General features: G+C 41.0%; 1 protein-coding gene across 7 annotated transcripts in view; it reads right to left on the bottom strand.

The window, feature by feature from the left end:
- Window positions 1–4,810: 4,810 nt before the first annotated feature.
- The window catches only part of LRBA (LPS responsive beige-like anchor protein), an 813,910-nt gene continuing 791,852 nt past the window's right edge, over window positions 4,811–26,868 (bottom strand). For all 7 annotated transcript variants that reach the window (XM_055085920.1, XM_028491755.2, XM_055085924.1 and 4 more), the window contains 4 exons: window positions 17,387–17,488; window positions 14,136–14,332; window positions 9,571–9,722; window positions 4,811–5,225 (listed from right to left, as the gene is read on the bottom strand). In XM_055085920.1, the coding sequence (XP_054941895.1) occupies window positions 5,135–5,225; window positions 9,571–9,722; window positions 14,136–14,332; window positions 17,387–17,488 (542 nt within the window). In that variant the 3' untranslated portion in view covers window positions 4,811–5,134. The remainder of the gene's footprint in view (window positions 5,226–9,570; window positions 9,723–14,135; window positions 14,333–17,386; window positions 17,489–26,868) is intronic.

Raw genomic sequence — 26,868 nt, forward strand, 5'->3', positions numbered from 1 at the left:
TGTGAAATCAAAGCGTGAAGTCCTGTGATTCGGTGGCCAAGGCCTTGGCGTTCACTGCTTCACGGGAAAGATCTGGGAGGGGAAAAGTGCAAAGAGCACCATGTCATCAGGCGCCAACAGAGCTGCTTAAACGTTAGCATGACCTTAAGCTGCATCCTGAAAAGTCCGTGCAGGTCGTGGGCAGCCTGAGTCGAGCCTCCCAGGTACGGCTCTGCGCTGGGGCCTCGCGGGGGTGTGGTGCAGATGAAGCAACCATCGCCCGAAAGAAGGCAGCCAGGGTGGCGAGGGGTTTAAAGCCCTGGGAGCCAAGGACTGGTGGAGAAGCGGTCAGGTGTTGCTTAGGAAAACCCAGAGGCACCTCCGCCTGATGTGTGGCTTCACGGTGAACTAACTGCTCTGTGGCAGGGGGTGCAGACTCCTTTTGGGCGCTCTGGGTGGTGGCCCGATGTCAGTGGGTAGGAGGCATGAGGGTCAGGTGTGAACGCAGCGTCGCAGGAGCAGGCCGGTGACAGAATTCGCTGCTTTCTAAAGGAGCGAGTGTCTGGTTCTGGAAAATGCCTAGGTGCTAAATAATAACAAAAGCTCATAGTTTACAGAGTTATCTCACACTGTCTTGTTTGAGCCACACCACAGCCCTGAGAGAACAGCTAACATCCCTGTTCAACAAATGTGGAAACTCAGATGGGTCTCGAGCTGACGGAGCCTGGACATGCCTCTCCCGGCCCCGGGGCAGGTGTCCTGGGAGCTGCTGTGCTCCTCCAGGTGGTCAGGGATGCTTTAGGGGCAGCGTCTGTGTCCTAAGGCGGAGGTGGGATGGGCTGGGGAAGACACCTGACAAAGTGGTAGAAAATCGAGGCGGCTAAGAAGTTCCCAGGGCAGGGGCCTGTGAGTTCTGTTAGATGAAGGAAAACAGTAGTCTCTCTGAGGGAGGCGGATGTGTGCAACTTTGGTTAGTCTTGGCCAATGGATTTTAAGGGGCTATTTTATGATAAAACCTGCAGCCTTGAACTCGGTGGGGGTGTGTTGCCATCATCGAGCAGCTGAGCGGAAGAAAAAGGTATTTGGTACAGAGACGGACCTGCTTGTGCCACGCTCCTCCTCAAACAGAAGCCGCCTTCATTTGGGGCAGAGCTGGCAGCGTGGCCTTTGGCGGTCAGGAGGGTTTCGGCCCGAGTTTGATGGTGTGAGGCTGGGCACCTGCCCGTGCTGGCACTAAGATCAAGCCTGGGGAGTGTCTCCCAGCTGATCCAAGTCTGAAGCTGCAGCACAGCCAGCTGCTTCTGCCGGGCTGCCCCAGAATCTTGGTTTTGGCAAGGAAAAATATTCCTGAACTTGAGACAGGAAAATAATTCACTGCATGTTTCTGGCACGTGACTGCTGTGGAATTCAGAGGGACATTTGTAGGTCACCTGCTTCCCTTGCCTGCAGGTCAGACCACCCTGTTCTCTAGGAAGAAGGATGTGAGGCCCTCTGGTTTGAGCAATCTGCATTTCTGGCTCAGAGAGGCAGGGCAGGGAGTGATGTGTCAGTGTCATTCATCGTAGCCTTGGGCTTTTATATGGTGATCATGTGATTTGGGCGACCCAGGAAATGCATCATGGACTCTACTTTTCAGATCTATTGAAAAGAAAGATCCAAAAGACGTTTCTCCCACTCATCTGAGAGAAAATAGAAGAGGTAGAATTAAAATTTTTTTTTAAATTTTACTTGTTTGATTTGCTACTTTATGGTCTTTGCCTTCCCAGCTTCCTTGCTTTTCCCTGCAGTGATAACTTGCGATGCCTGTAGAATTAACATCATTACACTTTATGCTACAAAAAAAGGGAGGTAGCAAGGCTGATTGCTCTCCTAGTTGAAGTAGAAAACACTTTGCTCCGTCTGTGGTGGGGCAGAAATAGCCAAGTGGAGGCACGGGCATATTTGCGGATACGCATGGTTTATGCAGATTTTCAGATTCACGTCCTCCTCCTCTCTGTGTTTGTGAACATGCTCTGGCCTCATGTGATGTCACGTGATGACGTGAGGCTGTGGGGCTGGCATCATCCAACGCACGCCGGAAAGTGGCAAAGCTGCTCCATCAAGCTCAGTGTGGGATCCTTCCAACTGTGTAAAGACATTTCTGCTTCCTGATGTGGAAGGAATCTGTCCCGGGGCTGCTGGGCTCTTCAGCAGTGATGGTGAGGGGGTGGGGCTGCTGCAGGAAGGAGAACCAAACCGGGTCAGAGCTCCTGAAATCGTGTCTGGTAAAAACGTACCAAAGATCCCTAGTGAAAATCTCTCCCGTGAAAGTCCTATCTTGGTGGATCTAAACTGTCATGTGCCATTTAAATTCAATTATATTTGCAGAAAAAGGTGCAAAGCGGACGTGTGGTCTGGCTGCATCCAGATTCCCTGGCTGTCTGCCAACTTGACCCAAGTGACCTCTGCCACCTCTCTGCCCCTCCGACAGCGAGGTGGGAGGACACACGGCCCCAGATGTGCGGTCAGGCCCCTGGCTGGGCTCTGCTCTCGGAGCTGAATGGGGACGGGCAGCCTGGTGGTAAGCTACCGACCTCATGTGCTACACCCGGCTTCCGTGGGTCCCAGGCAGGGGACCGTCCCTCATGCTGACAAGCAGAACTGAAGTGTGGGGTTGTCTCAAGGCACAATTGTTCCTTTTCATTGGATTAATTTATTGGGACATTTATTTGTGGATGTTTGGTCCACTTTGGGAACAAGCTTCTCCTGAATGGACTGTCCACCAGTTCGCATTCGTGTGCCTGTCAGGTTTTCGTGTTCTCTCTGCTCTAAGCCCTCATATGCTTTCTCCTAGAAATCCAGTGGTATTTCTTAAATTAGAGCCTCACGGACTTGACTGATGATGTTTCCGTCAGGATCCACACCATCGGTGAGGGACACCTTACTTTCCCGAGGCGGTGCATTTTAACACTCGGCACTCGCGGCCGCACCGCCTACTGAATGTGTCGCCGTGGCTCCTGGCTGTTGTAGGTCATCCCGTTTCATCCCAAGCCACCTCAGTTTTGACTTCTTCCCTAATTGGTTTATATTTATTGGAAGTAATTTCTTTTAAAGGAGTGAACATTGGATAAAATAAGTGAATGTTGAGTAAACACTAACATATACGGTACTAAACAGAGTCTACCCCTAAGAAGCCTGTGTTGATGCCAGCAGGATTCGTTTTATGGGTAGATACAGTCAGCCCTCGGCAGCCGCAGGTTCTACGTCCGTGGTTGGTGGAAGCCACGGATGTGGGGAGCTGGCTGTAGTTGTGTGTTGATGCCAGTTGTAAGGTATTAAGTAAGTTTCAGTGGATTTTCCACAGTTGTAAGTTTTAAACAATAAGGCGGTAGAGGCACCGATTTTCTTCTTAGGCTCCAAGAGGAAGCTGCTTCATGAACTTTGCTTCAGGCTTGTTTAAATAGGTAGTTGAAGTATCACATGCCTGGCATATGACTTAGATAGTCCTAATTTTCTTCTACCACTTTCCCCAAAGTTTCTGAAGTGTGATATCACAGGTTAGCACCAGTGAGGATATTCATTTACCAGTAACCTGGGTATGTCTTTGACTCTAAGATGTACTTCCCCTCTCCCACATTTTACCATCTATTGTTTTGTTAATGGTTTATAAAACAACGGTGGATTTTTTGACGGAACAGTGTATAAAGTTCCTCTGGTCTTTTGTTTGTTAGATAAAGGTCTCGTGTTCTCATTTCCGTAATGCCCATTTTCCTGTTTTCATTCGAGAGAATTGCTCACCTATTGGTTATTGCTCAAAAACTATGACTGAACCAGGGTTTGACATTTTCCTTGCAAATAACTATATTATCATCATTGTTTCAAAAGTAGGAGTGAAAAAGATTATTACCAACAAAACAAATACCATTTTATTTAATTTTTCTGGCAAACAACTGAGTTGTTCCATTCCTGAAATCTTTGCTTTTAGGGAAGAGCTGAATGTGTAGGAAAAAGGAGGCGACCCCTTTTAGGTAAGTAAGTTGCAAGAGAAATAAATAGAGATGGAATGTCAGTTTCAACGCAGAGTTCACAACTTACAAAGAATTTATTGATGCAATACAGACCTTTTCTCAAATATTTTTCACAGAATTCCACACAGCAATCTGCTAGAAAAGTAGAATTCTACAACACCAAAATGACATTTTTGTAGTACAAACTGCTAATCAAAAAGGAAGATGAAGATTGTTTAACAAACAACAGACAGAAGGTAAAACGAGGGTTGCTTCACACAGCACCCAGTAGCCTCTGTTCCTGGGCCAGGGGTGGGGATGGGCGGGGCGGGGGGCGCCGAAAACGGCTCTGCCTCAGTGCGTGAGCGCAGTCAGCCCTTGGGGAGTGAGCTCCGGTACTTGCATTTACTTTAAAAGAAAAACAGAGGTTGTGAGCCCGAGAGCATGTCCATCATTTCATTTTGGTGTGTTAAGACGAGGACAGATCAGGAAAACATTGTAAATATTTCACACTTGCGATAACATTAGATCCTTTATGATAACCACACAGTAAAATAAAATACCCTCCCCCAAACCATAATTTTCTAGGCCTAAAACATGCTCGAAGAATAATATTGATAGAAATAATTCATTGAGATGTTTTAAATTACATTTACCATAATTTAAACATTGCTATTTAAATCCCAGAAATTTCAGTGCTGAAGAAGAAGCACAGTTGTTTGGAAAAATACAGGACCCAAAGTACAGCGTAAATAAAATTCCCTCATCCCAGTATTATAACCCATTCCTTATTGTTAAAATCATACATTTCTCAAGATTACAGATAAACGGGAAATGTTTTTCCATAATATAACTAGCATAAGTGGGTTTACTTGCTCCACTGTGTATTTATTATTTCCATAATTGGTGAAAATAGACTTCTCATTATGACTAAAAATATAGATTTTTTTTTTAAACTACAGAACCCAGCAGCCAGTTGTCTGCTTTGCTATTCCCCCCAAAAAAGTCAAGCAAAGTCTACAAAAATAGCAATTAACTTTAAAAAATATTTTGCTTCTTAGAGCAAATTTAAGTTACATTCAGATGTGATTGCTATTTCTAAGAGAAAGGTGCTGAGGGCGCTTCCTGTGCCCAGGCTGGGGGGCAAGGCTGAAGCCCAGCTGTCACTATCAGTAGCGGGTTTGGTATTCATGATGCCAGCGGTTAAAGTCATTGTAGAACAGAACAATGCTTCCTGAGGCCATGCCAGAAATGATGCACCTGGGAGAAGCAGAGAGAGAAGGAGGGGTTTACAAACCTATTTACCTCCTCAGGCTTTGTTACTAAAGAAAGAACTGCCCTCCCCACATCCACAAGGTAAATACAGAAGATGGCAGCCAGACCTACAATTTGTGAGACTTACTTTTTGGATGACTAAAATGCAGTCCTGAGTAAGCTCAGAGTCCCACCTCTGACACTCCACACGGATCCAATTCACAGCTTGCCTTTATATTGAAAGTACAGCTAGTTTGTGCAAGATGAGTCACAAAAACCTGAACAGACTAGAAAATTTCTAAGGCGGAGAGGCTGGGCAGGTGAATTTTTTATATTAGGTATTGGAAGCAAAATAAAGAATCATAATCTCAAAGTAATTGCTGGTGGAGGAAGCAGCACACAATCAAGTGACTGACAGAGGTATGTGACACAGAATGAATGAAGAGTAAGAAATCAGAGTGTTGACCACCCTGCAGAAGAATATTCTGTGTCCCATCGAGTTGAGGGCAGAGGGGCCTTGTCCTCCCAACACAGCGACTCACTGACATGATCACTATAGACAGGAGTTGCTGTTTGCTTCCCCTGTCCCTGAGCTGGTGGTGCAGGGAAAGAAAGAGATGGAGCAGTTAAGACAGGCGGTTCAGAGGAGCCTCTCCAGGAGGCAGAAGCCTATTTATCATCTTAGACCTCTCTGTATGGTTTGGTTAGGAGAGTCCTTAGATGTCATACTTAGTATCCTTAGTAGTACCTCATATCAAAATTAGGAACTAAAATGTGTCACAACAAGAAAATCAGCTAAACAAACACAGAAGAAGGCAGTAATGAGGATATATGAGGGACAAAAAAGCACTGAGACGTGTAGAAAGCAAACAGGAAAATGGCAAAAGCAAGTCTTTCCCTATCAGTAATCACTTTACACGTAAGGTGATTAAACTCTCCAATCAAAAGGCAGAGAGTGGCAAAATGAATTAAAAACATAAACTATGTGCCGTCTACCAGAGACCCACTGTGATCTAAACAGGTTGAAAGTGAAAGGATGGAAAAAGATATTCCATGCAAATAATAATGAAAAGAAAGCTGGGGTGGCTATACTAATATCAGATAAAATAGGTTTCAAGTCAAAATGTTACGAGAGACGAAGAAGGACATTATATAGCAATGATTAAAGGGTCAATTCATCAAGAGTATATAGCAGTTACAAACCTATATGAACCAATCAGCACTCCCCCAAGATATATGGAACCAACGCTGACAGAATTGAAGAGAAAAATAAACGGTTCTACAATAATGGTTGGAGACTTCAATACCCACTTTCAATAATGGGTAGAACAACCAGAAAGATGATACGGAAATGGAGGATCTGAACAATACTAAAAACCAATTGGACCTAACACATATATAAACATTCACCCAACAACAGCAGAATGCATATTTTTCTCAAATGCACATGGAACATTCTCCAAGATAAACCATACATTAGGCCACAAGTCCTAATACACTTTAAAAAGATTGAAATCATACAAAGTATTTTTTCTAATCACAACAGAATTAAACTAGACATCAATAACAGAAGAAAAACTGGAAAATTCATCAGTTTGTGGAAACTGACCAATGGGTCAAAGAAAAAATATCTCAGGGAAATCAGAAAATACCAAGACAAATGAAAACAAAACAACAAGCCAAAACTTACAGGATGCAGCAAAACCAGTGCTCAAAGGGAAATTCGGAGCTGTAAACACAGATACTTAAAATCTCAATCAGTCACCTAATTCTACACATTAAAGAACAAGAAAAAGCTGCAAACTAAACCCAAAGGTAACAGAAGGAATGAAACAATAAAGATTAGAATGGAAATAGGGGACAGAAAAACAGAAAAATCAACAAAGTCAAAAGTTGCATCTTTGAAAAGGGCAACAAAGTAGACAAACTTTTAGTTAGACTAAGAAAAAAAAGACTCAAATTACTAAAATCATGAAGTGGAGACATTGCTACCAATTTTATAGAAATAAAAAGAGGATTATCAGAGAATACTAGGAACATCTGTATGCCAACAAATGGGATAACCTAGATGAAATGGAAAAATTCTTAGAAACACACATTATTCCAAAATTTCATCATGGGGAAATAGAAAATCTGAATAGACTTATAACTAGTAATGAGACTGAATCAGTAATCAAAAACCTCTCAATAAGAAAAGCCCTGGACCAGAGAGCTTCACTGGTGAATTCCATCAAACATTTAAAGAAGGATTAACACCAACTCAGATGCTTCTAAGAAACTAAAGAGAACATTTCTTAAGTCGTTCAATGAGGCCAACACACCCTGACACCGAAGTGAAACAGACGTTACAAGAAAAGAAATCACAGACCATATCCCTTATGATTACTGATACAAAAATCTTTAACAAATACTAGCAAACCAAATTCAGTAGCATATTAAGAAGATTATACACCATGACCAAGTGGGATTTATTCTTGGAATATAAGGATGGTTTAACATTCAAAAATCAATTGTAATATATCACATCAACAGAATTAACAACAAAAGAAACCCACGTGAGAGAAGGCATTTGACTAAATTCACCATCCTTTCATGATAAAAACACTGAAACTATGAATAGATGGAAAGTACCTCAACGCGATGTAAAGGGCATTTATGAAAAATTCCCAGCTAACATCACATTCAATGGTGAATACTGAAAGCTTTCCCCCTCTTACTGGCAACAAGACGAGGATACCTGCTTTCACCACTTCTGGTCAATATAGTACGAAAAGTCCTAGCCAGGGCAGTTAGGCAAGGAAAAGAAATAAAAGGCATCTAAATTGGAAAGGAAGAAGTAAAATTACCTCTATTGCAAGTGACATGATCTTTATGTAGCAAATCCTAAAGATTCCACACACAAAAAAACTGTTAGAACTGATGAACTTATTAGCAAAGTTGCAGGATACAAAATCAACGATACAAAAAAATGAGTTGTGTTTCTACATATAAGCAGTGAACAATTCCATCACAGCAACAACAATGACAACAAAAAAAATAAAATGCTCAGGAATAAATTTAACCAAGGGGGCAAAAGGCCCATATATTGAAAACCAGAAAATACTGCTGAAAGAAATTAAAGACAACATAAATAAATGGAAAGATATCCTGTGTTCATGGATCAGAACACTTAATATTGTTAAGATGACAATATTAGCCAAAGCCGTCTACAGATTCAACCTAATTCTTATCAGAATCTCAATGTTTTTTGCAAAAATAGGAAAAAAAAATCTTAAAATTCACATGGAATCTCAAGGGAGCCTGAAATAGGCAAAACAATCTCAAAAACGAACAACAAAATTGGATGTCTCATACTTCCTGATTTCTAAACTTACTGTACAGCTACAGTAATCAAAACAGTGTGGTACTGGCTTAGAGAGAGACATATAGACCAATAGAATAAAACAGACAGTCCAGAAATAATCTCTCATATACAGGAATAGTCTTTTTCAACAAATAGTGCTGAGAAAACTGATATCCACATGCAAAAGAATGAAGTTGGACCCTTATAACCATCATATATAAACAAACATTAATTCAAAATGGATCAAAAACTAAATATGAGTTAAAACTATACAATTCTTAGGAGAAAATATAGAGGAAGCCCTTCGTGACACTGAATTTTGCAATGATTTCTTGGATATAACACCAAAAGCACAGGCAACAACAGAAAAAAATAGATAAATGAGACTTCATCAAAATGAAAGGCTTTTTGCACATCAAAGGACACTATGAGATGGAATGATGAAAAAGTTCTGGAAATGAATAGCGGTGATAGTTGAACAACAATGTGAATATACTTAATGCCACTGAATTATGCACCCCCAAAAAAGGTTTAAATGGTAAATTTTATGTATATGTTATCACAGTAAAAGAAGTTAAGAACTAAAATGAGAGACTGTATATTAAAAAGAAAAAAGATGCCAGGTAAAGATTATCTCCCCAAAATGAAGGTTTTAGGAAATAAGCCAGATTTCTCAATGGAATCATTATGGACAGACATACAGGCATTTCACATGAAATTCTGTTTAAGAAAAAAGGTACTTTAATATAAAAAGCTTTACAGGAATATAATTGGAGCCTTTGTTACTTAAATCCTGTCTATTCCTAGAGAATTCAGCCTTTGTCCAAGATTGGCAATGCCATCAAACAAAATCATGCTTTTTAAAAAGTATCTTGGAAACCCCAATATTCATCAGCGTTTTTGATTGCACAGGTGAGCCTCACAACCCAGCCCATCCATCAGCCCATTTACATACATTCCCTGGCCAGTTTTTAAAGCCACCAGTATAGACCACGATTCCAGTGTTACCTCTGGTCGTAAGATAGTGCCATGGCCCGGATCCCGGCGTCGCAGCCTGGATAGGCGAAGAGCTGCTTGAGGTCAGACACCTGCCAGACCATGACCACACCGTTGTCTCCTCCGGTGAGCAGGTACTGCCCGTCCCGGCTCAGCTGGATAGCCTGTGAGACACAGCAACATTCAGTCAGAGACACGGCTCTCGGAAAACTTGGGCCCTCGCCCCATCTCTGATTAATTCGACATGATGCCAGCCGGCTACTGGAGCCACAAAGGGACAGTGTGTGTATGTGTTCCTGAGGAGTTTTCAGGAAATCATGAGTCACAGAAGACTTTTGCTATTTTTCAAAAGTCAAATGGGCAAAGTTAGGCAATGCTTGAGTTTTTGAGTTTTTTTGTTTTTAATTTCTGCTTTTTAAGGATGAGGTGACAAACTCTTCCAATTCTATGACTACTAATTAAATGGTCCGTGTTGTGGATGGGGACCAGCACCCTAAAATGAAGCTCTTCCTGGCATCTCTCCATTGCACTGTGGTCATGCTAAGCCTGTTTTCTACCAAGGCTGGGCAGACAGTGCTAGCTGCCCTCATATCACTGATGAAACACTGCTGCCTGTGGGGCTCAGCCCCACAGGAGACCACCTACAGCTTGAGCACCTTCACTAGGCCTGCTGGAAGTTTACAGCAGGTGGGAAGACAGCTCGGTAGGGAACCGTGACTCCCGGGGTGATTAAACCCAGTTTAAGCATTTTCTTCTTGCCCCAGGACTGATTGCTTCCTGCCAGTGCTGAACTCAAAGTACAGACACGTAATTTGCTCTTCAGTCCTGTCAAACCTACCAAAGGCAGGCCACTTCCTTTTTTTTTTTTTTATGACTGTTTACATTTTTTTCATGGTTGAAAAAAAAAAATCAGAAGGATATTTCATGACACGTGAAAATTATATGAATTCCAAATTTCAGTGCCCATAAATAAGCGTTATTGGAACAAAGGCACATCCATTCATTTCTGGCTACTTTTTTGGTTTTTAACAGAGAAAGTATGCCAGCTCCTGAGGTAAGAGGCCCCTGCTTACTTGAGGAGCAGATCCCACTCTACCCCTCCCTCTCCTCCTGCCCCCTTCCTTCCAAACCTTCTTTTCCCGGTCTGTTAACATACACATTTCCTTTCTTTAGCTGGGTGACATTGGGAGTTCTAAAAGTTACTGCAAATACCTGTAATCTTATGTCCACCTGGACACAGTGAATGTGGGAATCCAGATTGTACTAGCAGGCCAGAAAGAAACTATCTACCTTCTGAAAAATATATTTATACTGTTCTGTACCCTGAGTTTTAGTATAGTTGCCTTAAGTCTTTACCCTTTGACCAATTTTTTTTTAAATTATAGAAATGTTTCATAGCCATTCAATTCACATTCAAGTAAATGCCAACTTCCAGAGGTCTCTTAAATACAGCTTATTCTCAAGAACACAAAAATACACCTAAGAAATCAAAACCTGTGGGTGGAAGACACTTTCACGTAAGAAGCATTCTCTAAATTTTAACCAAATACCCATAGTAAGATTTTTCAATATAAGTAAAAACCAACATCCTTTTCCCCCATTCATTTCACAAACGTCAATCTCTAGGGGCTTATCTGGGAAATGCAATGAAGACTACAACAATTATTTGCTACACTTATAAAATTCAGCTGATGAAAATCCATTAACCTTACGGTTGTGGTTCACTTGAGTTTTATACTTGAGGCTTTTTACTGGATAAGTGCTATATTAAAACATAAATTAAAACCATTAATTAATCTTTAACTCTTTGTCCTGAAGAATCCCTACTCCTAGTTCTGTGTTGAAACAAATAAAACCTGGACTTTTAGGACTATACATGTATCAGCACCTAAAACATTTTATTAAACCAGGTGCCTGCCAAGGTTAAAAAATATTTTGTTGGCCTTTCTCAGGAGGGACTTGTCAAATTTCCCTGAGAATAACAGCCAGGGTAGCATTTCCTGAATAGCACCCTATCTCCCACCCAAACCAGCGTTCACGTAGTTCTCAATTCTCATACGCCTCCTCCAGTCTCCATCCAGGTTGGGTTGAGACTCGAGATTTTAGGAGGGCCCTGGGGACGTGAATCTCCGCCCCTGGACTCCCGAGTGCTCGGACAACACCGTAGTTGCACCAGTTTCCAGGAGGTACCAGCAGGCCACAGCAATCTGCTGGCGACACAGCTTCCCCAGGAAAACAAAATAAATGAGTTCCTATGGGTGAAATGGGGGTGATCCTTTGTTTAGGGTAACATAACTTTGCTGCTCTGTACAGGCTGCCCACTTAAATTTAAGTTATTCATTAAGACATCTAAACATTGCCTAGTTGATGTGCTCTGATATGTTAACCAAATGCCACTGCACAATCTGGCATCTAAATAAAAACAGGTGGGAGGCCTTGATTAGTGCAGAGGTTCCCCAGGCCACCTGCCTGCAGGGTTCTTGCTGTTTCAAAGAAACTTCATTTCTGGTCTGAGCTAATGACTAATTTGTTTCCATGGTCTCCTTTCCTTATACAGGCTCAGACTGCAGGACCGAGGTGGAGATTTTTGTTCTGTGATGTCTCTTAGTCCAAGCCTGTGATTTCCTTCCACCCTTCCCAAGGCAGTTAGCTGTGAAAGTGTGGGTCTCCGGAGCCGGGCACGGGCAGTGCTCATTTTAGGCAAGCTCACTTTAATCACACAGTTGCCACTTACAAGTTAGTATGATAAAGTGCAGGCGTGCTGGGGAAAAGGCGATGGATTGTTTAAGCCTAAAATCCAGTGGGAAATATTACAGAGGGAAAAAAACAACGGCCATAGGGCAGAGAGGAAAAGCATGTGTGTACGAACAGTCTGCAGAAAGCCTCCGACTGCTGCCTTGAGGAACTTCCCAGAGCCTTTGGTACTAACTGAAATGCCACAGAAATTGTTTTAGCCAGCAAGGGATTTCAAATTACTTTACAGATTTATTAGTGTAGCTGACAATATAATCGCAATTCAAAGTGACAGATTCTCAACATTATTATCGTAAAGAAAAGAGGAAAGGAAAATCCTCTAATGTGTACTTGGTTTAAATGGAGGGAGGGAAAAACAAAAGCAGAGTGTGAGAATCTCTGTATGCAGCCTTCGTGGCAGAGGTGGTCAAAATGCACTGGAGAAAACTCACAGAATGGGAGAGAGAAGAAAGCCGTTTACTGAATTGAGAAATCATCCTAGGATCCAGAAGCAGCAAGTGCCCTTAGTCTGATCAGTGTAATCTATATTCAGGGCCTCTGTTCCTTAATACTTCTTGACCCCAATATTTATGTGAGAGAAGGGGGTGATCAGACTAGATCCGGGAAACTGGGAGAATTTATGTCACCTAAGTCGCCCCAGGTCAGGGGTAACAATAAGCATAGTGGCCAGAACTAGCTTAAACCACACTCAGAGGGCTGAGGCCTCTGCAACCTTCTTTCCACCCCCAATACATCCTGGGTCCCCCTTCACTGTACTCAGTTCACATGCCCCTCCAACCCCATCGCGGGAAATGATAGGAACACCAGTTTCATTTTACCTTAACCTGCACCAAGGAGTTCGGAGGTGAGAAAAGAAGGACCTTGAAAAAATAGCCTCAGGGACTTCCCTGCTGGTCCAGTGGTAAAGAATCCATCTTCCAATGCAGGGGACGCGGGTTCAATCCCTGGTCGGGGAACTAGGATCCCACATGCCGCGGGGCAACTAAGCCCGCACGCCTCAACAAGAGAGAAAAAAAACCCTTCACACCACAACTAGAGAGAGAAAGCCCGTGCGCCGCAATGGAAGATCCTGCGTGCTGCAACTAAGACCCGATGCAGCCCCCCAAAATAAAGAAAATAAGTGAATAAAATAAATATTAAAAAAAAAAAGAAAAGAAAAAAAAAATAGCCTCTCCGAGAGCAGTCCTTACTCTTTTCTTCAACCTCTAATGCTTATGGAGCCCTGTCCTGAAAATCAAAGAAGACCCTGGAAGGTCCACCGGCACTACCACCTCTTGTATACCAAAAGTGAAAAATGTTTGCCTGATTCACATCATAATTTGAAGCCCAGCTTCCTTAACTTGGTGAGTTTGGGTCTTGTTATCCACAGAGAAGTCAAGTCTGCAATTACATACTAATCCTAAATCATCATCACCCCTACCAGTCCCGCCATCAGCCTGTTCGAGTGTAAAGAGAGCCGGTTTTAGGGGTGCTCCATTGCACTATTTTAGCTTTGATACCCAGAAAACAACACTATGCAGTTAACTTTCTTAGATAAACAAACCAAAAACAAGAAAAAAACGAGCAGTGCCACTGAAAGCCACCCAGGATGGCCGAAGGCGCATCCCCGGCTTCTCCTAGAGACCTCGGGCTGAGCAGTACACGGGCAGGGCTGGGAGCGGATAAGCCCTGTCCAGGTGCTGCCTGCTGATTTGGGGTGGAAAAGAGGCCCCTGGTGACCGAACACAGAGGTTTCTTTGGCGAACCCTCTCCCTCCTCCTCACTCGCCTTTACACTTTGAGGTAAAAACATACAATGTTGACGAGTCTGTAAGGTGTACTTACCCTTATGTTATCATCTGTTTCCATGGTGGCCTGGAGTTTTCCATTCACACTGAATGTACAGAAGAAGCCATTTTCATAGAATATGACACAGTGACCCTCTCTGGAAGCCTGAATGAGTTTTGGTTTCAGGCAGTTTTCAGGACCCTCCAAAGTCCTTAACAAGTCTCCATTCATGGAATGTATGAGACATGGTCCTCCTGAGAAAACAGGAGAAACAAAAGGCAAAATGAAGTTTTTGAATAAGAACAGACAAATTGTGACCTGAATCTTGAGCACCGTTGAGACAGGATGCCAGTACCATATCACAGTTGTAGAAAGCCTTAAAAAATTATATCTTAGATATCAGTTATTTTGTAAAATCTGCATGCTGGCTAGATCTCACCTTCCACTTGGGAAAGAAGAAAGCCGAGTCACGCACGTTCAAGTTCACTTCTCAAGAGACAGGAAGTTACTTTATGAAGTTCATTATGCCAAGGGATGATAAAAACTGGAGGAATTCAGAAAGGAACAGGACAAATTACAAATCCTGAAAGAGCTTCCAGGAAGGCCGGGCCTCGGTTGAACACCGGCTGCTGTAAGGCACACAGGGTCCCGATGGTAAGCAGCATTGGGGCCTGTGTGGTGAGAACTCATCAAGGCAACTTCTGAAGGCCTAAAACATCTTCCCTCCCACTGCTTTGGCTACTTGGCCGTGAAAGAAGGTCCCTGCTAGTCCACCTCCTCAGCCCCCTGCTAGTCCACCTCCTCAGCCCCCAGCCCCCAGGGAAATTCACGGAGATCCTTCCGGTTCTCCTTGGCAAACAAGTCTGCCCCCCGCTGTCCCCTAAACCAAGCGGCTTGCACCCGCCACTCCCCACTCTCCAGGCTGACCTCCAGGCTGAGATGCTTGAGGAGGATGCAGAAACTGCATCTTTACTGAGCGCCTGCTACATGAAAAGCAAAAGAGGAGCAGGTAACCAAAACTGCTTGTGTGAGGAGTAAGTTCTAAGACATGTCTGAGTTGGACAAAAGGGGTAAGTAATTAGACTATATATGCCCTGCTCCTGTCCGGGCTCAATTTCTCGTGGCTACATGGAATCATCACGTGTTCCCCACATGACCATTAAAACGTGTCTCTCGGCTTTTTCTTGACCACTCAGGGAGTTGACAGGTTTTTAGTGTTCTCGACATAAATACATAAGGCAGCCTTTGCTCTGCACAGTTCCAGCATGCATGAATTTCAGTTGTCACTCTAAATGACCCCAGTCCCTCAATGCCACAGTTCAGATTTCAGTTATCACAGGAGCTGCATAAGGTACACACTTCATGGTCAGCTTGTCAGTCCACAAATCACTAAAAATAACAGGTGTGCATCATGATGGGTGACCAACCCCATCAGTTCTTTCAAAGTCTGTTAGTGAATGGTCACTGCACGTCTGTGACTCAGCTCATGCACAGACAGCAAACTCTGTAGTTGTGTTGCCTCCTTGTCTCCCAGGGATGGAACTGTATGACATTTTACAGAAATGGATAATCAAACGAGGGCAGTGGCCAACAAAGATGGATCTGAAGGAAGGAAATGAGAAGTGACAAAGCTGAAAGTAAAATTGGAAGCCAACATAAACGGAGTTATAGAAGATAGAGCTGACCGTGGGAGTGTTGACATCGCTACAGATGCAGCCAGAGGAAGTGAGTGAAGGTGATCTTACTGACAGAAGTTCTGTAAAACTTATGGAAGGTGCTGTAACAAACATGAGGATGTCCCAGAAGTGATGTCAGCAAAAATCTCCACAGTAAAGGACACCTAGGAGATATTTCATGACACTGAAAGCACAGAAGATAAAATGTTGGAAGCTGATCCGAACTTAGGAAGGAGTTTGACAACTGGTCAAGGCACAGAGACGATTCTCACTCCTTATCTTAAGTGACACGGAGAGAAGGGGGCAAGCACTTTCCAAGTACTCTTGATGTATTTTTTCACAAAGAAATAAAATACTTTCATTCTTAATGTTTCTAATGTTTTAAATTAGTGTACTAAATGTGAGTTTTACTATTTTTTTCATGTCCATACATATGTGTATGTATGCATAATATGTATAAAAGTGAACAAGAGAATTTTTAATGTTTTGATAAAAAATTTTTAAAGGCCATGGAACAATCATAAAATTTCCCATTATTTTTCATAATATTTCCCATTGAAATGATTGATTTTTAATATCTTTGCATGGTTTCATCTTGCATGGTCATTTTTATGGTGCTGTACCACCGTGCAAAGTGAGGACAGCCTGTAATATGATAGGTTCATTTTACATGTCCAGTTTGGATCACATACAGTCCAGGAACTCATGTTAGCTCAGGATAAATGAAATCATTGGGTATAAGGGAAAAAAATCCAGTAGTTATAGAATTCTTGCTATCATTGTTACTATTTCATTGTTTTGACCAACTACATTTTTAAACACCAACATTTGACTCTTTAATAAGTCTCGTTAGCTAGACCAAGTATCATAGTTCAAGACACAGATAAGGTGACTCAAAAACTCTACGCTTCTCCCTCAGATAAGCCTAAGAGATATGTGATTACAGTACTTTTTTGTGTTCAGAGCTCAGTTCAGGGCAGAGAGACAGAGAGATGAACAGACTATGACAGCTGAATAAGCAATGAACTGGAAACAGCTCTGCTCCTGGTCAGATCCTGATTTGCTGTGTGCGCTCTTAGAAAGCTTGCTGAATATCTTTGGCCTAAATATGTGACGATGCTACGGGATAGACCTCCAGGCCAACCAGCTGAAGACTCTTTCCACCCCATTCTCAATGCCATCCTGGCCCCTGCCTAGTTCAGAGATTTGGAAAGTAAAACAGACTGGGTCAGGAGTTGCCGTTCAGGTGTGAGGTGGAACCCAGCCCAGGCAGAGTCCAGAAGGAGAAACAGACACACTAAGCCTGCCCCTTGTTCCCGCCTGACTCTTTAGAGCAATGCTGTGAAACAGGACTTCCCGCAGTGATGGAAATGTTCCTTTTCTGGGCTGTCCAATACGGTAGCCACTAGTCGTAGGTGCATACTGAGCCCCTGCAGTGTGGCTAGTGCCACCAGGGAACTGAATTTTAAATTTTATTTCGTTTCAGTTAATGCGAACAGTCCCATGGAGCTAACAGTCACTGTCACAGATAGCACAGCTTTAGAGAAAAAGGCACCAAATTCACCTTTGGTAATTTGTTATTAGAAGACACCAAAAAAATGCATCTACTTTTTGACGGCCCCACAGATTTACCTTTAGAACCGCTTAACACAAGGCCAAGCTCAGCGCAGACGACAGCACAAGTGATCTCAGAGTCATGGCCTGTCAAGATGGCCCGAGGAGTGGTGGTCTCACCTTAAGGAAAAAAAGATTAAACGAACAAATCAATTCAAGTTCGTGCAGGGGATGACCTCCCTTTACTCAGATTAAATCATCAATCATTGTTCCTGATTCCCATAATGCTTAAATCTTTAATTCATAATTTGGGAATTTGTCCCCAAATCCTATTTTAGGAGTAGATACAAACTGTCTGCTATAGTTTGGGCCTCTCACTGTCGTGGCCTGTCCCGTTGCGGAGCACAGGCTCCGGACGCGCAGGCCCAGCAGCCATGGCTCACGGGCCCAGCCGCTCCGCGGCATGTGGGATCCTCCCGGACCGGGGCACGAACCCGTGTCCCCTGCATCGGCAGGCGGACTCTCAACCACTGCGCCACCAGGGAAGCCCTCTGCTATAGTTTGAGGAACACATGTTGCTGAATTTCTAAGCCTTACGTGATTATCAAGCAACAATAGTTTAAAACAGAACAAAAATAAGACAAAATCTGTATTATAAACTGCCTCAGATACTTTGCAAATACAAATATGAGTCCTTTGATTAAATGAGTTTTGGATGGATGATTATAAAGGTAAGGACTGTGGCTTAATTCACATTTCAAAGAAAGGTGGCCTCCCCCTCTCCCCCCGTCACCCAGCCCTCCTCTGGGCCAGTGAGACCCCTGTCATGATGAAGATGGTCTGAAGCAGAATTCATGATACTCAAAGCAGCCCCTCTCTTAAATACCTATTGTCTTTCCCAAGGTTATGCATCATCCTGATATAAAATCTTAGAGTACATTTCTCCATGGTTCATTCAAAGAACAGAGGGGGGGGAGTAAAACTATTAATATTAAATGTAATTCTACTGATAGTGACTGAACATTAGGGGAGGAGGGTGAAGGTGGGACAGAAAAGGACTATCCAAATAATGGAAGATGTTTCAAAACGTCTTCACAGGTAGAAGAAGTCATCCTGTACCTCAGTCCCAAACTAAGAGGAGAACTGTGGCTGGCTGTGGAGGCGCCCCATGAGGGGCCCACGCAACGGGCTCCATCTGTGCCATGCTTCGGGCCAAGCCACAGGAGACACTGAACTCCGTATTTAGCCTGGAGAATACTATTTTAAGACAAACTGCTCCTCTACTTTTATAGTGTCTGGGGACAAGGACACAAAACACCTTCATGAGGCGGACTAATGAGCAGGCCTCTGTCAGCACTCTGAGATTTCCTTGATTAGGACTGCTTTTATAGCAAGATTGACAAATGACACTGTGTGATCCACAGGGGCAACTGTGCCCAGAGAACAGGTCACTACCACCAGCTGTGGAACTCTGTGGGAAAGAAGAACTTGTCATCCTAACCCCATACCCTTGGCTATCCTTGGAACGTCACCTACCCTGAGGAGAGAGATCTGGCAGATCAGGGAAAATGCAGCAGAAACCTACTGTCCTTGGAAAGGCAAATGCTGCTGGTCACAAAAATTAACTAGTGGTTTTTATGATGGTCAATGTGTTCTTTGAAATGTCATGCAAATTTCTGTACACGCCTATGTTTTCCTGGGCGGTGGGGAGGGGAAGAAGGAAAGTAGGGTTTATTGAATGCGCAGACCAGGAGAGGGCCTCTACTGTGAAGACAGGGCCTGGTTTCTGTGCTTCTGGCCCCGCTGCCTCCAGAGCCTGCAGTTACTTCATGTCTGGTCGTCTCTCGTAATTATTACAATGCGTTTATTGGAGTGCGTGATGCACAGCGGTGTCCCCACAGCGTCCTTCCTCACTCTTGGTGACTCTAGGTACTTCTGAGTGAGACGTGGGTGAAAAGGCATCATATCAAACTCTGTTCCACGTTGGCCGTGCTATGTGCAGTCAGACTCACAAACTGGCTTGCATGCTTGGTGACCAAGGGAGACCTCAAATGGCATAGTAAAAGGCCAGGGGATAAGTAGAACAAGGGGCTTGGTTTCATTTGATTCACTTTTAAAACTTCTTTGGGGAGAGAAACCCACCTTAATACAAAGTTTACTTGATATTTTCCAAGCCAGAAAGCATTTGTTACAATAGCAGCTATTTTTTTTCCCTTGAAAAGCATACAAATTTGGTAAATTTGTTAAGAAAAGAAGCAAGTATTACAAACCTATCTGAAGTACTTAACTTTCTGCTGGAGATAAGTCTTGCCACAAAAGATAGAAATATTTTTAAAAGTTACCAATACTTCAGCCCTGATTAATGGTCCCCCCATCCCCCATCCCAAGATGCTCTATATTCCATGAAAATACCATACAATGTTATTTTTGAAATGTCTAATTATACCTGTTGGCAACTTTTTTAAAATCAAGAATTAAAATCATTAAGATCTAAGGAATATATTTTCAGTGTGACTGTTCTTTTTTTGTTTTCATAAGGTACCATTTTATGGGGACAAGATTGTGTTTTAACTTGAACTGTCTTGGAATTCCTCAGTGGAAAATGAGGGTCTGAAGGAAAACTGATGACAACTGAAAGCAATCTAAGTGTAAGCCAAAGTAAACGAAGGACAGATGGATAGTGGGGACACAGAGGACGTTGTCACTTAAGCATGCCAATGCTAATTTTTTGTTTTCTAGATCTAAGAATATTTTCTCAGGGACATGGGGAGGAAGTGAGAAGATTGCTGTCAACTGGATTTCTTTCTTTAATGTAAAACAGTTGAAATACTGAGAATTTTCTATGACTATAAAGTTAGAGTTTAGGAAGCCTCACAATTTACCCCATAAAGTGAATTAAGATAGAAGCATTCTTTTTTGTAAACTCATAATTAAGATTTTTATAAGTATGCTTTACTGACAAAATAATATTTTCCAATCATCTACACTGTACCAGTCATTTGCCCCTCCACAAATCAGAAGACACATGTACATGCTGTGTAATTTCAAAACTGAAAAGAGATTTTCCTTTTCCTAGGGCCTGATCTCTAAATAAAGGCCTGTTCAATGCTAGGACTCTGGCTTCAAAGTTTGGCAAAATGTTCTCTAAACCAGGAAGCAGGTTAGACAATTCAGGAAATATGGGGGGGAAAAAGGAGAAAGCAGAAAGGAAAGGGAAGGAAAGGAAAGAGAAAAAAACAAATTGAAAGCATAAGGGTAAACTTATGATCATTGGGTTCTACTCAGGTAACTGGTTTCACAAACACTCACTAGATTTCTAGTAAAAAAGACCCTACTACTGAACTTTCCTCCCCTTTAGGAAACGCACATTAATGGCCTCTAAAAATCCACATACAACAATATGAGGAGAGAGATCATTTCCTCTAAGAAAAGCCATTTCCAGTCTTGTTTAAAGACTAAAGTTTGTATTCCCTTTATTATATGCAGTGCAGATTGGGTGTTCTTTACATTTTCTCATTAAAAAATCTGTTCAAAATAAATCCTTGGATTTTTATAAGTTTCAATAAACCAAATGTTTTATGTATTAAAAGTTCACTACAGAAAATAGAATTCTATGATATGGGATTTAAATCCAACAGGTCCAAACTAATAAGTTCAGCAGATATTTTGGGAACCCCTTTGGAATGAAATTATGAAGGGTAGACGGTTGATGGGAGGCGGAACACAGGCTTCATATGTGGCTCACAGAATCTATTTATTTCTCCATAGTTACATCCTTATACATCATCCTGCAACACAGCAGTAACATCCCACATACCAATAACGATATACATATGTGTCTGTGTATATTTGTTTGCAAAGCCTAGAAACAAAATCTGGGAACCATATAACATTCTTACTGCAGCACCCATCTAAATCTGCCCCTCCCAACTACCTGTCAACCCACAGAGTTAATGCCTAGGGGGGAAATCAGCTCAAATAAGATAATACTGGCCCTGTATTACTTTTTCAAAGACCCCAAAGCTATGGCCATCTCTCACTGAAGTCTCTAAACTGAGTAAGGAGCAGGGGAAAAAGTCTTCTGAAAAATATCAGGTTAATTCTTTGATAAAAATTTGCAGTAGTTAATGGATACAAAAAGTCTTTACTTTTGCTTTCTGAGATAGTAGGATCTACCAAAAGCTAGATCATAAAGCAGAACACATTCCCTTAAGAACCTTTTAAAGTCTTACTGCTTGAGAAATTGTCATGGCTTTCAATAAAGCTGAAGAGAAAAATTTATCTTGCTGCTAGTTTAAGGGACTACACTTCAAACTCTGCTTAAAGAAAAATAAAAAGAGAAAGAGGATAGACTTCTTGGACTGCTTTGAAAAGCTTGAGCAATTACTTCAAAGGAAAGGGTGTCTTTGTCCGGAGAGCAGGTTTATGACTACTGATGCAAATCCTAACCAAAGGCTGAAAGGGATACTCAGTGCATCTTTATGGATGGCCTTAAAGGAAGATGAACAAGTCAAAGGAGATTAAAGACAGTCCAAATCCTGCCACGAATGCCAGGACACACCAGTTTTTACAGATGTGCTTTTCTCAGTACGTAATACCAAATATCAGTTACTAACTTACAGACACCATTACAACAACCCAACTTGCATTTAAGCAGCACAAGATCTCCGTAATACCCACTTAGCATTTATACTGGACTTATGTTTTAAAATATTATGTGCAATGTTTTACACCATTAGGCAGAATAACAAATGCTGCTATTAAGTGTGTCTCTTTGGTGGCCTCATAACACTAAGTGTATTTCTCCATCAAATGGACTATGACCTGAAAGAAGAGAAGGAGGAAACAGTAATTTCTCTAGTATCTGTTCATAAATATCCAATGAGAAAAGTATTTCAAGAGATCTGTCTCCATTAAGGCAAAGGGGATTAAAAGCTAGGTAAAAATAGACCTGACACGTATTTCTGGCAAACTCTGAGTTACATTTTTAAAAATGAATAAAGTTCTCGGTATTTTTGGCACCGTCTCCTCAGTCTTAATAAAAATTAAATTACTTTAAAAAGGCACTGCAAAGTTCTCATTAGCAGTTTAAACATGTTGTTATTAGCAGAGAGAGAATCCCCTTCATTCATTTCCCTTTTTCATATCATCTATCATGAAGTGAAGGGCAGTTCAACACTTCCCTAGTCTTAGTTTTCTAGAAATAAAATTAGCTCTTCCAATTAATACTTAGTTTAGATGACTCTTGGGACAGAAATTAATATTTCCCATTTGTCTACTCATTCATTCCTTCACTCCTTCACTAAATAACATTTACTGGGTATGTATTATGTGCAATGCACTGTGGAAACAAGGAGGGGAATAAAATATGACCTTGTATTTGTAAATGGTTTGATTTTAAATTGTCATTGGATCAGGTTTTGTTGACCTTACTATAAGCCTGCTAATTATAAATATCTATTATTGGAAAGGTCAAAAAGCTGTACTGAAGTCTAAACTATTTATTACAACTTAATTTTTATATAAAATGAATATTTACCATCAATTAATGAAGTCCTAAAATAAAAACAACCAATATAATTTTCCAGGTTAGTAAAATCTAATACCATCTGATCTCTTAGAGACATAAAAAACAAAAAAAGAGGGCTTCCCTGGCGGTACAGTGGTTGAGAGTCCGCCTGCCGATGCAGGGGACACGGGTTCGTGCCCCGGTCCGGGAGGATCCCACATTCCGCGGAGCGGCTGGGCCCGTGGGCCATGGCCGCTGAGCCTGCGCGTCCGGCGCCTGTGCTCCGCAACGGGAGAGGCCACAACAGTGAGAGGCCCGCGTACGGCGAAAAAAAAGAAAAAAGAAAAAAAAAAATCATTTCAATAGAGTATTCATTTTGAAAGAAAATATAAATTTAAGGACCTAAATATATAATTAAGTTATTAAGTATATATAGATTTAAGAAAATCTAGGTGTTATACATGCCAGCCATTTCCTAAAGCTGGATACTTTTGTTTTGCACATGCCTTCTGTTCCACTTTAATTACATTTGATTACTGTAAACATTCATCACCAAAAAAATTCATATGAAAATTGGATACTAAAGTTTCTCACGTGGCTCACACCATAATGGTAAATCGAGAGAGGAAATGGCTTTTCTGAAGCGGAAATGAGGTTAGTTGTTAAATGTTTCTTAAATCTTTCCACTAACTTCCTAATTTTTCAATGGGAATTATAACACTACATTTTAATTATACAAAGAGAAATTATTTGAGTTTGTTCTATTTATTCCATCTCTACCAACTCTTCCCTCTCCTTTCATTATGGCCTTTTTGGTGAAAAAATGTTGATTTGGTTAAACATATACACTACAGAAAACAAGCCATAGCTGCATTTAGGATGTGACAACCAACAGTAAAATTTGGTAGCTGCCTTTTGTAAATAACTGTTAGAATTATTAATGCAAGACAATACAATATTGGTACAAAAAACAATAATACTAAGTTCTTGATTTATAACCTTTCTCCTCTTCTATGATATATATATCAATATATCTCATATAAACTTATATATATAAACTTAAACATATATACATAAGTTTATGACAATGGAATCATCTTCTAAGACTACGTTGGAAAATGGGTTTGTGTGAGTATACACCAACAATTGTATACTTAAAGTATAACCCTAATGTGTAATAATATTTAAAAAGTACAAAATCCTATCATGACATATACTGTCTTAAGAACTCAGTACTAACAAAATTATCTCTATATTGTCCTTTGCAAATCCTAAGATGGCTTGACAAGGTTGTATCAAATTCTCTACAGATGACGATCCAATGAAATCAAATTAAAAATGCTGTACACTTTAGTGGTTAAGAATGGTGTCTCTGGCCCAGAGTGCCTGGGTCTGAACCCGGGCTACAGCACTGACAGCTGTGGCACCTCCCTTGGGCAAGTTCTCATAGTTCTAGTAAGATCTAGGAACTTCAAAACCCAGGGCAGAAAGTAGAGGCATACTAATACTCTCTCTGTGCCTCATCTATAAAACAAGGGTAATACCAGGACTACAATGAGGATTAATGAGTTACTACGTGAAGTGTTTAGGATGCTGCCTGGTGTGTAGTGAGCGCTCAATAAGTATCATCTAGTAGTACAAGCAGTAGCAGTATTTTCACCCTCTGTTGCAGACCCTCTCTCCAGCAAAAGTATAATATCCGATCCTGTGCCACATAAACGCCAATTAGAGATGCTTCTCATTACTACTGTTTCCAGTCAGGGAGAAAATATACCTTCATTTCTAGAAATTATTATACTTTGATTTCTCCCACTCCTCCTTTTCTTAGACTTTCCAACCTTCCCTGACAATCCATTTAATTCTGATACAACTAGGGCATGAAGCCTAGAGCAGGAAGGGAAGGTACATTCCAATAATTAGGTATTTTCCTCCCAAATAAAATATCTTTATTGTCTCTTATTATCAAAATAATACATGCTCATTATAAATCATTCATATAATTTAGTAAATTATGAAGAAGAAAATGAAAAACTGCCTCTAAATTCCACTACCTAAAAACAACCATTGCTAACATTTACTGGTTCTCGTTAGATTTTTTTCTATATGTAAATATACATAGTAATATTAAATAAATATATGTATATAGTAAATATATATACATACATACAAGGTATACAGACACAGACACTTAAAATATACCATATTATACATGTAGTTTGGTGATCTTTTACACTTAACAATACAGAGAGCATATCCTTTCATGTCAATATCACAATGCATAATACGTTAATGGCTGTACAGTCAGTCTTTCATTGTGTGGACATATCAAACTTTCCTTAACTAATGTACCTCTTTTATCCTACTTTCTTGAGACTTTTTCACTTGCCAATTCCCCACAGACGGGCTTATTTTTGGCTCTAATTCACTGATAGCTCCTGTAGCTGCATATGAGTGTCTAGTAAACATAAACATTATAAAACTCTGCCTCCAAAAAAGAATGCAGATACTTAGAAAAGTTGTTGAAAGGAAATCTTGTTCATATTTTTTGAAAAGTAACATTACCATTCCTATGAATATGAAAATATATGAAAAATGAAAACATAACTATTTTTATCTATCTATCCTAAATACCCGAGTCACATAAAATTCTTTGTAATTTGTCCTCCTTAACATTTTTAAGGTTCCTTTGTTAAAGATACATAAGTGAGCCAGTAGTGAAAAGTATAGAGGGTTTTCACATCTTTAGCTATTAGAAACATCCTGGATTTGACACCAAAAGCAAAGGCAACAAAAGTAAAAAATAAACAAGTGGGATTACATCAAGCTAAAAAGCTTCTGCACAGCAAAGGAAACCATCAACTAAATGAAAAGGCAACCTATGGAATGGGAGAAAATATTTACAGATCATATCCCTGATAAGGGATTAATATCCAAAACACACAAAAATTCATGTAACTCAACATCAAAAGAACAATCTAATTTAAAAATGGGCAGAGGCTCTGAACAGACATTTTTTACAACGAAGACATATGGATGGCTAACAAGTACAGGAAAAGGTACTCAACATCACTTATCACCAGGGAAATGCTTACCACAATGAGATACATCTCATACCTGCTAGAATGGCTTTTATCAAAAGGACAAGAAATACTAAGTGTTGATAAGAAAGTGGAGAAAAGGGAACCCCTGTGCACTGTTGGTGGGAATGTACATTGGTGCAAACACTACGGAAAACAGTATGGAGGTTCCTCAAAAAATTAAAAATATAACTACTATATGATCCAGTAACTCCACTTCTAGGTATTTATCTGAGGGAAATGAAGACACTAATTCAAGAAGATATATGCACCCCCATGTTCACTGCAACATTATTCACAATTGTGAATGAACATTATTCACAATGGACATGGGAACAACGTAAGTGTCCACTGATAGATGAATGGATAAACAAAATGCTGCACACACACACACGCACACACACACACACGATGGAATATTATTCATCCACAAAAAAGAAGGAAATCCTGTCATTTGTGACAACATGGATAGACCTTAAGGGCATTATGCTACGTGAAATAAGTCACACAGAGAAAGACAAATACTCTATGATCTCACTTACGTGTAGAATTAAAAAAAAAAAAACAACACCCCACCAAACTCATAGATGCAGAGAACAGACTGCCAGAGGTGTTTGCCAGAGGTAGGGAGTGGGCAAAATGGGCAAAGGTGGTCAAAAGGTACAAACTCCCACTTATAAAGTGAATAAGTCCTGGGGATGTAATGTACAGCATGGTGATTATAGTTAATAATACTGTATTGTATATTTGAAAGTTGCTGAGAGAGTAGATCCTAAAAGTTCTCAGCATTGGAAAAAAGTGTGTAACTATGTGTGATGATCATTTTGTAATATATACAAATATCAAATCATGATGTTGTACCCCTGAAACTCATATAATGTTATGTGTCAATTATATCTCAATTAAAAAAAAAAAGAAAGAAACATCCTGACCCTGCTCACCCTAAGGAAATAAAGCAATCTCTCAGTTGTAGA

This window comes from Physeter macrocephalus, chromosome 7 (assembly GCF_002837175.3).
Source record: "Physeter macrocephalus isolate SW-GA chromosome 7, ASM283717v5, whole genome shotgun sequence".
In the NCBI taxonomy this organism is placed as follows: Eukaryota; Metazoa; Chordata; class Mammalia; order Artiodactyla; family Physeteridae; genus Physeter; species Physeter macrocephalus.